We start from the raw sequence: 12,342 nt of genomic DNA, 5'->3' as shown, positions 1-12,342 counted from the left end.
GAGAAAATCTAGGTAACTAGAAAAGCATCTATAATTACCTAGCACAAGAGAATTATTTACCTGAAGAAAATTATTGGAAACTATCGCTATACAGTGTCTGAATCAAATTAACCTCCCTGGAGTATACTATGCTTATCGAACTATAGTTATAATTATAAAACATATACAAGAATAGGTTATATTATAGGAATTAAATACTGAAAACCCAATTTACAAGAAAAAACATTGTTTACTCATATATAAACGGATTTTTCCATGAAACCTAAGGAAACCTTACTTTTGTATATGTTATTTCATTCTTTGCTCTGAGATAAGACTTAATGCTCTATGATAATATTTTTGGTTAGTGTTTGTCTTTGGTTTCTAAGTACACTAAGCAGCATTAAGCAAGATCTCATTTTATTCTAATATGTATGAAAAAGCCAATGTATTACAATATTCTTAAGTCTTTTCATGGCCCTGTTCTGATTCAAACAGAAATTATTACTGTCACACGAAATGTTCAGAAGAAATATTTTAGTTCATGTCCGTAAGAAGATACTTTATCCTTTATCACAATGGTTCCTTACTAACTGGGCTTGTTAATGACATCAAATATGAAATTTTTCTTCTCAGTCAATATTATTTCCATAGGAAGGTATGATCTAATGTACATTCAGCAATGACTTGTTAAAATTAACACATACATGCTCTCTGAATAATTACAATCTATTTTGTTCTTTCTGTTTAACAGGTTTACTTCACTCTATGCATAACTACTTCATCTTTTCATTTATCATAGGCAAATAAAGTAAAATACCACTTTAAATAAAATCATAGTACAAAATAAAAGCATCTGGTCAATTCAGTGGGTTAAGGAAGTCAAATTTTGTGATAGGCACATGTAGAGAATATTTGTGTATGTGTGTGTATGTATTTAGCCATATTTGCTGATTTTTCCCCACTTTTATAATGATTGCTTTACCTTAAGCTAGATAAAATTCTATTTATTCAATATGAATCCAACTTTGAAGAATTTCCCACTAGAATTCTATTTAAAATCTCTTTCAAAAAATTTTAGGGGTGCCTTGGTGGCTCAGTCGGTTGGACGGCCGACTTCAGCTCAGGTCATGATCTCGTGATCTGTGAGTTCAAGCCCTGCATCGAGCTCTGTGCTGACAGCTCGGAGCCTGGAGCCTGTTTCAGATTCTGTGTCTCCTTCTCTCTCTGTCCCTCCCCCGTTCATGCTCTGTCTCTCTCTGTCTCAAAAATAAATAAACGTTAAAAAAAATTTTTTTAAGTTTTTTTAAATCCTGTATATAAAATAGATATGGTAAATTGCCAGTAAATTATTTTCTACAATTTAATACTATTTTCATGCAAGTAATCTAAAGAAAATCACAAAATATGGGCTTCCTCAAGTACTATTTTCCATGCACTTAATATAGTAATACAGCAATACTTACATGTTCTCTTCTCCAACAATGCAAATAGCAGAAAGTATTTTTACTATTTCAGTCATCATGTTGGGTTGTTTGGGATCAATTGCTCTTGCCAATAGCAAAAGACTCCTTTCATCTCCTAGAATCCTTTGCAATCCAAACTGAAGAAAAAGAAAAAATAAAAACAAGAACCTTCATTCATAATGCCTATGTAATGCATGTTTAATTTAAAAAACAACTTACAGGGTGCCTGGATGGCTCCGTCAGTTAAGTCTCTGGCTCTTGGTTTAGCTCAGGTCAAAATAGCATGTATATAAAGCCCTGCGTCAGGCTCTGCCCTAGAACACTGACAGTGTGGTGCCTGTTTATTTATTTATTTAGAGAGAGAGAGAGAGAGAGAGAGAGAGAGAGCGAGCGCATGAGTGGGCTAGGGGGAGGGACAGAAAGAGGGAAAAAGAGAATCCCATGAATAGACACTTCTCCAAGGAAGACATCCAGACGGCCAAGTGACACATGAAAAAATGTTCAACATCGCTCATCATAGGGAAATACAAATCAAAACCACAATGAGATACCACCTTACATCTGTCAGAATAGCTAACATTAACAACTCAGGCAACAACAGATGTTGGCGAGGATGCGGAGAAAGAGGATCTCTTTTTCATTGCTGGTGGGAATGCAAGCTGGTGCAGCCAGTCTGGAAAACATTATGGAGGTTCCTCAAAAAACTAAAAATAGAACTATCCTATGACCCAGCAATTGCACTACTAGGCATTTATCCACGGGATACAGGTGTGCTGTTTCGAAGGGACACATGCACCCCCACGTTTATAGCAGCACTATCAACAATAGCCAAAGTATCGAAAGAGCCCAAACGCCCATCGATGGATGAATGGATAAAGAAGAAGTGGTATATATATATATACAATGGAGTAGTACTCGGCAATCAAAAAGAATGAAATCTTGCCATTTGCAACTATGTGGATGGAACTGGAGGGTATTATGCTAAGTGAAATTAGTCAGTCAGAGAAAGACAAAAATCATATGACTTCACTCATATGAGGACTTTAAGAGACAAAACAGATGAACATAAGGGAAGGGAAACAAAAATAATATAAAAACAGGGAGGGGGACAAAACAGAGGAGACATAATATGGGGAACAAACTGAGGGTTACTGGAGGGGTTGTGGGAGGGGGGATGGGCTAAATGGGTAAGGGGCATTAAGGAATCTACTCTTGAAATCATTGTTGCACTATATGCTAACTAATTTGGATGAAAATTTTAAAAAATAAAAAATAAAATAAAATAAAATAAAAAGCAACTTATATTGGTCTTCTAAAAACCTGTATCTCCACAATAAGGTTCTATTTAATTACATGAATGTTTTTCAAATGTAGTTGCTTGTCTATGTATTTTTTTTAAATTTGAAATGACTGCATCTTGGGAGTTTTTGCCCCTTGATTAGATATGATTTCCCTTAGCTTGCCTAAAAAATCTATAAAGATTTGGGAGAAATACCTGAATAATAAGTATTTCCTCAACAAAGAAAAACATGTAAAGTACTTACTGATATAATTTTCTAAATAACTCTACTTGTGTCATTGGATCTCCCTGGAGATATCGAGAATTCATGGTTACATTCTCTAATTTGTATAGAAAATAAAATTAAACAAAAGGGGTAAAATGTTGGAAAGTTCTTTTTGTATAATATATGCTGGTTAAAGAAACAATAAACCTCTTCCATACCATCTTCTATCTTCCCCCTTTCAGAAAGCTGTGCTACATTACAAAAGCTATGAACCCAAGGAAATGGTGCCTGGGTTTTGGTAAGTGTCACAGTCAACTAGGCAGAGAAGACACCATTTTCACTAATTTTCTAGGCTTGAATATGAGCACACAAGTGTGTATTATAAGTATGAACAGGTAAAGACATGTTTTAAAAGGTTAAAATTGAAATCTTGCCATTTACAACAATGTGGACAGAACTGGAGGGTATTATGCTAAGCAAAATAAATCAGTCAGAGAAAGACAGATATCATATGACTTCACTCAGATGTGGAATTTGAGAAACTCAACAGATAAACATAGGTGAAGGGAAGGAAAAATAAGATAAAAACAGAGGGAGAGGCAAACCATAAAAGACTTTTAAATACAGAGAACAAACTGAGGGTTGCTGGAGGGGGGTGTAGTGGGGGAGTGGGTTAAATGGGTGAGGGGCATTAAGAAGTACACTTTTAAGGATGAGAACTGGGTATATGTAAGAGATGAATCACTGGGTTCTACTCCCAAAGCAAAGACTACACTGTATGTTAAATAACTTGAAAATAAATTAATAAAAAATAAATAAATAAAAATAAAGTAATACTAAAAAAAAGTAGATAGACAATGTGAAGTTGCTCGAAGGAAAAAAGAGAACTCATAATTAAAACCTATATGCACACATTTGGCTAAACAGTTAAAAATTGTTAGAATAAATGGGAGCAGGTATATAGATAACCCCAATGGGTTCACTGTTTTACCTTGAATTTTTTACATTAACTTTGGATTTAGTCTTTTGTTTTTTTTTAAGCTATGCTGGGATTGGTAACACAGAACACTAAAAATAATAAAGTTATATTGTACAACAAAAAAGAAAAAAGGTTAAAATTGTTTTTCACTATAGTTAGAAGGTATTTTTTTTGATCTTTGTCCCACAAAGTATTTCTCAGATTTCTTATGAAATGTTTGCTTCTCTTTAGTTTAACAGTGGAATCCTACATTTCATTAGATCAAAATTGTCATTTCAAACTAACTTTTAGTTAAGTACCAAACATATGAATATTTTCGTAATTCCTAATTTAACTTCCAAAAGAATTTGGGGGAGAAAGGGGAATATAGCTAAAGCTCTTAAATGTAACTTTACCAGGGGTCATAATAAATAAGAACATACACAGAGACAAGACAGAAAGAAAAAAAAAAAAAAGAAATGGAAGAGACAAGATGAAAAAGAAGCAAAAAAAAAAAAAAAACCAAAAACCAGAATGGACAAATATGTATAAAGGTGGCCAGTAGGTACTAAATAGCAAGAAAAATAAATGAAAAACATAGTGTAAAACTAAGAGAACAGTGTTTACTATGCAATTACCAAACTTAAAATAATAGCTTTAAAAATCAAATAGACTGAGGGAAGGAGTTAAGTTGGTGAAATAGTAGGAGGACCTTATGCTTGCCTTATACCTTGAACACAGCTAGATATTATCAAATCATTCTGGGGGCACCTGGGTGGCTCAGTCAGTTAAGCCTCCAACTTCAGCTCAGGTCATGATCTCATGGTTTGTGAGTTTGAGCCCTGGGTTGGACTCTGTGCTGACAGCTCCAAGCCTGGAGCCTGCTTCTGATTCTGTATCTCCCTCTCTCTCTTCTCCTCCCCTAGGCACACTCTATCTCTCTCAAAAATAAATAAACTTAAAAAAAAAAAACCATTCTGAACACCCAGGAATTCAATCTGAAGACTGAGAGAACAAACTGCACAACTACAGGGAGAAAAGAGGCCACAACATGGAAGGTAAGAAATGCAGTGATATGATCTGGGGGAAAAAAGAATCATGGGACTACAGAGGAAAGGGAGTCCTAATCCTGGGGTGGGAGGGGGGAGGAAGAGGGAGAGGAAGGGAGAGAGAGAAAGAGAGAGATAAAGCAGCACAGCAGCACGCAGGGCACTGCACAAGAAAAACACTTCCCCAAAGCCACTGGGGAAGTGACTGGGAAAATAATAGAGGTTGATTACCATAAGTTTTACAACAAGTGTACATTAAATCTGAAGCTTTAGAAGTCTGTGCCATTGCCAGGGTCAAGCCTGGCAGGCTTAGCGGTGCTCCTGTGGAGAAGGAAGGCAGAGGCCCAAGAGCAGACACTGTGCTCTGAGAATCCCCTGAATCACGTGGAAGGGACAGTTCCCCTTCTTGGAGGGCATTTGGGAGAGGCAGCACTGCCTGTCAGGAGACAATGGAGCCAGCAGACACCATTGAGCTGCCCCATTTATTAGCATATGGGCAGAAAAACATGCTGAGGAGAGGTAACCTGGATGTCAGTTTTTTTTGCTGTGCTTTACCATGAACTCCAAGCTACTGCACATTCGTGCGGCTGCTTTTCTCAGAAAAACTGCAACCAGCCACAGTGCAGCAAGACCCTCCCCCAGAGATAGCATGGGTCCTTGTCGCACTGGGTCACTAAAATTTGTAGGAGCCGTGAATCCCAGCCACACATCTGAGATAAAAGGAGCGCTGCACCACCACTGGGTCAGCAGACAGTGCAGATACAGGGTGAAGTCAGGGACATGACAGAAGCCTTGGACACAAGAGGGGAGACTGTCTGCTCTTTTGTGAGGGTCAGAACAGTAAGGGATGTAAATGCCCCTCTCAGTGGAAGACAGTGGGCCCACACAATTCTTCACCCCTCCAATAGCACCAACGAACTTCAGAGAGCAGCACAGCACACACAGTGGAGGCTTGAGACACTGAAACCAATCTGTGTCCCCCTGCACTCTGCAGGTGCATTTTTTAATAGGGCAAGTGTGACTGACAGCCAGAGCAGCAGCAGACCTCTCTTTCAAAAGATCAGCACAACCCACCACCCCCGCCACACACACACACACACACACACACACACACACACACACAGCAGGTGTACTGATCCTAGGGTGCTGCAAAGCTTCAGCTCCAGTAAAAATAGGACTAGGAACAGGCTTTCCTAACGCACAAAGGACAGAGACAAGAATAAACGCAAAGACAGAGTAATTCATCCCAAAAGAAAGAAAAAGAGGTCACAGCCAAGGAACTAATCAAAATTGATAAAGTAATGGGAATGAACTAGAATTTAAAACAACAATCATAAGGATACTAGCTGGGCTTGAGAAAAGCATAGAAGAAATCAGAGACCTTTACCAAAGAGATACAAGACCTAAAAACTAGTAAGGTTGAAATAAAAAATGCTATAACTGAAATGCAAAACTGACTGATGTACTGAACAGATGATGGAAGAAGTAAAGGAACAAATAAGTGATTAGAAGATGAAATTATGGAAAATAATGAAGCTGAAAAGGGGGAAAGAAAAATATTGGACCACGAATGTAGACATATGGAACACAGCAACACTATTAAGTGTAATAACATTGGTATCATAGGAGTCACAGAAGAAGAAGAGAGGGGAAAAGAGGCAGAAGGTTGACTTGAGCAAATTATAGCTGAAAACCTCCCTAATCTCGGTGAGAAAAGACATGCAAATCACAGAGGCACAGAGAATTCCCATCAAAATCAACAAAAGCCAGTCAACACCAAGATATACCATAGTAAAAATTTCAAAATAAAGAGATAAGAAAAGAATGCTGAAAGAGACAAGGGAAAATAAAGCCCTAAACCACAAGGGAAGATAAATCAGGTTCCTGACAGTTCTCTCCACAGAAACCTATCAGGCCAGAAGGGAGTGGCATGATATATTCAACATGCTAAAGTGGAAAAATATCCAGGCAGGAATACTTTGTACAACAAGGCTGTCATTCAGAATAGGAGGGCTAAAGAGTGTCCCAAAGAAACAAAAACTAAAGGAGTATCTGATCACTAAACCAACCTTGTAAGAAATATTAAAGGAGAATCTTTGAGTGGGAAAGAAAGACCAAAAGCAATAAAGACTATCCAAAGACAGGAACAGAGAAAATCTCCAGAAACACTGGCTTTACAAGTAATACAATGGCACTATATTCATATCTATCAATAAACACTCTCAAAGTAAATTGTTTAATTACTGCAAGCAAAAGACATAGGGCATCAGAATTGATAAAAAGAAAAAAAAAACAAGATTAATCTATCTGGTGACTACAAGAGACACATTTTAGACCTAAAGACAGCTGCAGATTAAAAGTGAGGGGATGGAGAACCATTTGTCATGCTAATGGACATCAAAAGAAAGCCAAAGTATCCATAGTTATACAAGACAAACTAGATTTTAAACCAAAGACTGTAAGAAGAGATAAAGAAGGGCAATATATCATGATAAAACAGCCTATCCAATAAAAAGATCTAACAATTGTAAATATTTATGCCCCCAACATAACACCCACATGTATAAAACAATTAATAACAAACACAAAGAAACTCATTGATAATAATACATTAATAGTAGGGTATTTAACACTCAAACAATGGACAGATCCACTAAGCAGAAAATCAACACGGAATCAATAGCTTTGAATGACTAACTGGACCAGATGGACTTAACAGACATTCGGAACATTTCATCATAGAGCAGCAGAATACACATTTTTATCGAGTGCACATGGAACATTCTGCAGAATAGTTCACACACTGGGTCATAAATCAGGCCTCAACAAGTACAAAAAGATTGACATCATACCATGCATATTTTGTGATCATAATACTATAAAACTTAAAGTCAACCAGAAGAAAAATTTGGAAAGACCACAAATACATGGAAGTTAAAGAACATCCTACTAACGAATGAATGGGTTCACCAGGAAATTAAAGAAGTTATATATATATATATATATATATATATATGTGTGTGTGTGTGTGTGTGTGTGTGTATAAAGAGAGAGAGAGAGAGAGAGAGAGAGAGAAAGAGAGAGAGAGAGAAAACGAGTGAAAAAAAAAAACACTATGGTCCAAAACTTTTGGAATGCAGCAAAGCACTCATAAGAGGGAAGTATAGCAATACAGGCCTATATCAAGAAGCCAGAAAGGTCTCAAATATACAACCTAACATTAAATCTAAAAGAGCTAGAAAAGGAAAATAAAATAAAGCCTAAAGCCAGCAAAATAAAGGAAATAACATATTAGAGCAGAAATAAGTGATATAGAAACAACAACAACAAAAAATCAGTGGAACAGATCAATGAAACCAGGAGCTGGTTCTTTGAAAAAATTAATAAAATTGATAAACCCCTAGCCTAACTTATCAAAAAAAAAGACAAAGGACCCAAATAAAATCATAAATGAAAGAGGAGATATAACAACAAACACCACAGAAATACAAACAATTATAAGAGAATATTATAAAAATTATATGCCAACAAATTGGGCAATCTGGAAGAAATGGATGAATTCCTAGATACATTTAATCACAAAATCTGAAACAGAAAGAAATAGAAAATTTGAACGGACCAGTAACCAGTAAAGAAATTGAATCAGTAATCAAAAATCTCCCAACAAACAAACGTTCAGGGCCAGGTAGCTTCAAAGTGGAATTCTACCAGATATTGAAAGAAGAGTTAATGCCTATTCTTAAATTGTCACAAAAAATAGAAATGGAAGGAAAATTTCAAAGGTCATTCTATGAGGCCAGCATTACCTTGATTCCAAAAGCAGAAAAACACCACTAAAAAGGAAAATTACAGGTCAAATATCCCTGAGGAACTTAGATAAAAAATTCTCAACAAGATACCAGCAATTCAAATCCAACAGTATATTAAGGAATTATTCACCATGATCAAGTGGGATTTATTCCTGGGCTGCAGGGGTAGTTCCATATTTGTAAATCAATGAACATGATAAAACACATTAATAAAAGAAAGGATACAAACTATATGATCCTCTCAATAGATGTAAATAAAGCATTTGACAAAGTACAGCATCCATTCTTCATAAAAAACCTCAACAAAGTCAGAATAGAGTGAATATACCTCACATCACAAAGGCCATATACAAAAGACCCGTGTCTAATATCTACTGAGAGCTTTTTCTCTAAGGTCCAGAACAAGACAGGGATGCCCACTCTCATCATTGTTATTTGACATAGTACTGTAAGTCCTAGCCTCAGCAATCAGAAAACAAAAGGAAGTAAATGAATCCAGTTCAGCAAGGAAGATGCCAAAATTTCACTATCTGCAGACCACATGATACTCTATGTAGAAAACCTGAAAGACTCTATCAAAAAATTTCTAGAACTGATAAACAAATTCAGGATAGTCGAAGGATATAAAATCAACATAGAGAAATCTGTTGCATTTCTATACACCAATAATGAAGAGGCAGAAAGAGAAATCAAGGAACCAGTCTCATTTACAACTGCACCAAAAACCGTAAGATACGTAGGAATAAACCTAACCAAAGAAGTAAAAAGAAAAAATTGTACTCTGAAAACTATAAAACACCTACGTTATGAAAGAACTTGAAGATGACAAAAGAAATAGAAAGCTATATATGAAGCTATTATAAAGTTATTGTCATCAAGAGAGTATGATACTGACACAAAAACAGACACATAGATCAGTGGAACAGAATAGAAAAGCCAGAAATGGACCTACAACTATATGGTCAACTAATCTTTGACAAAGAAGGAAAGAATAACCAATGGAATAAAGTCTCTTCAACAAATAGTTTTGGGAAAACTGGACAGCAACATGCAGAATAATGAAACTACACTACTTTCTTATACTAAATACAAAAATAAATTCAAAATGGATTAAATACCTAAATGTGAGACAGGAAACCACCAAAATCCTAGAGGAGAACACAGGCAGCAACCTTTTTGACCTCACTCAGAGCAAATTCTTACTAGATATGTCTCTGGATGCAAAGGAAACAAAAGCAAAAATAAACTATTGGGGCTTCATCAAGATAAAAAGCTTCTATACAGTAAAGGAAACCATCAAAACAAGTAAATAAAAGGCAGCCTAGAGAATGGGAGAAGATATTTGCAAATGACATATATGACAAAACGTTAGTATCCAAAATCTATAAAATACTTATCAAACTCAACACCCAAAAAACAAGTAATCCTGTGAAGAAATGGGCAGAAGATATGAATAGACACTTGTCCAAAGAAGACATGAATAGATACTTGTCCAAAGAAGACACCAAGATGGTTAACAGACAGAAGAAAAGATGTTCCACATCTCTCATCATCAGGGAGATACAAATCAAAACCATGATGAGATACCACCTCACACCTCCTAGAATGTCTAAGATTAACAACACAAGAAACAACAGGTGTTGATGAGAATGCAGAGAAAGGGGAACCCTCTTGCACTGCTGGTGGGAATGCAAACTTGGTGCAACAACTCTGGAAAACAGTATGGAAGTTCCTCAAAAATTTTAAACTTAGAATTACCCTAAAATCCAGCAATTGCAATATGAGGTATTTACCCAAAGGATACAAAAACATTGATTTGAAGGGGGGCATGCACCCCCAATGTCTATAGCAGCACTATCAACAATAGTCAAATTATGGAAAGAGCCTAAATGTCCATCGACTGATGAATGGATAAAGAAGAGGTGTTATATATATACAATGGAAGATTACTCAGCCATCAAAAAGAATGAAATATTACCATTTGCAATGACATGGATAGAGCTAGAGTGCATTATGCTAAGCAAAATCAGTCAGAGAAAGATAAATACCATATGATTTCACTCATATGGAATTTAAGAAACAAACCAGATCAACATATGGGAGGGGGGAAAAGAGAGAGCAAAACAAACCATGAGAAACTCTTAAAGATAGAGAATAAACTGAGGGTTGATGGAGGGAGGTGGGTGGCAATGAGCTAGGTGAGTCATGGGTAATGTTGAGGACCCTTGCTATGATGAGCACTAGGTGCTGAGCACTAGGTGTAAGTGATGAATCACTGAATTCTACTCCTGAAACTAATATTGCACTGTATGTTAACCTACTAGAATTTAAATAAAAATGTGAGGAAAAAAGAAATCATCACTCTAAACTTAAGAGCAATATGACAGCAATGGAAGCTAAGAGGCAATGGGTTACCTTTTATCCTATTATGGTCCTATCATTACATGTTTTGTATAAGGGAAAAGAGTTGTTGAAGAAAGCTATCTAAACTTCTTGGGTCCAACAAATGTGAAATTTAAGTCATTTCAGATGCAAGTGTCATGCTTTGACTATGACAATTTATTCCACATGGAGTGGATATAACATATACATATATTTTTATTTTGAATGTGTACTTTACACCTATTGTTTCACATGCCTATAATTTAAAAGATCCACCATTTATTCATTTCCTAAGCATTTATATGCAAGTTATTAAAATGTCCTAACTAAAACTTGACCTTAGTTTAGAATAATCTAAGTCAAACCATCATGTTTTTTAAAACTACCAAACTCCTTAAGTAATAAGTAATTATGTTTTGACATAACAACTAATGCCTTGTGGGAAAAGACTCTACAGGAAATCTCACTACTATGAATTTCTCTAGTTGCTACCCTGATTACAGTTATTTAGTATCCTGGGAAGCCGTGAGAGTTGACAATGCGAGTCAATAAGAATTTAAAACTAAGGGTTCTACAACTAATTTTACAGATGAGGGGATTGACAGCCAGAGAATTCAAATGATTTTTTAAATGCCACTCAACTTATTGGTAAATCATGTACTATATCTCCCAATTTCTAGTACTGTTTTTGTTCTATTATTTCTTTGTTTCTCTCAATTGAATAAAGAGATTCATCTTGATTTGTAGAGATGCAAGGTTCATTAGTGCTGTCTTGTTAAGAGACTAGAATCTGCACAAATGTGTTGCAAAACAGTAAGGGTACAAAAGTTGAGAAATTCTGTATTAATGCTGATAGAAATCTTTCTGAAAGAGACTTCCAGGAACAGCACAATTAGTATAGTCTATACAGCAGTCTTATGTCAACTAGCAAGTATCTTCTACACATGTCAGATGTTCTTTCCTGTTAACATGTGTGCATAATATATACATATATAATCATATATAATCCCATATGTTTAAGAAAGACTACAGATTAAAGAATCTTATAGCATTAGTTATTAATAGCTATACATTTATATTATAGTAATAGCTACACATTTGTGCAGTTTTTGGTTACTGTTATAATTATTTCTATTAAATATCTTGAGATTATCAAAAACACCATCTAAAGAGAATTATACAATTAATTAATTA

At 35.7% G+C, this 12,342-nt stretch overlaps 1 protein-coding gene across 6 annotated transcripts in view; it reads right to left on the bottom strand.

The window, feature by feature from the left end:
* DIAPH2 (diaphanous related formin 2) overlaps positions 1-12,342 on the bottom strand; it is a 974,644-nt gene that overhangs the window by 730,972 nt on the left and 231,330 nt on the right. For all 6 annotated transcript variants that reach the window (XM_049644714.1, XM_049644715.1, XM_049644712.1 and 3 more), the window contains one exon: positions 1,446-1,582. In XM_049644714.1, coding sequence (XP_049500671.1) covers positions 1,446-1,582 — 137 coding nt within the window. The remainder of the gene's footprint in view (positions 1-1,445; positions 1,583-12,342) is intronic.

The sequence above is a fragment of the Panthera uncia genome, chromosome X, assembly GCF_023721935.1.
Source record: "Panthera uncia isolate 11264 chromosome X, Puncia_PCG_1.0, whole genome shotgun sequence".
Taxonomy (NCBI): Eukaryota; Metazoa; Chordata; class Mammalia; order Carnivora; family Felidae; genus Panthera; species Panthera uncia.
This window is presented reverse-complemented; position numbering and strand designations above follow the sequence as displayed.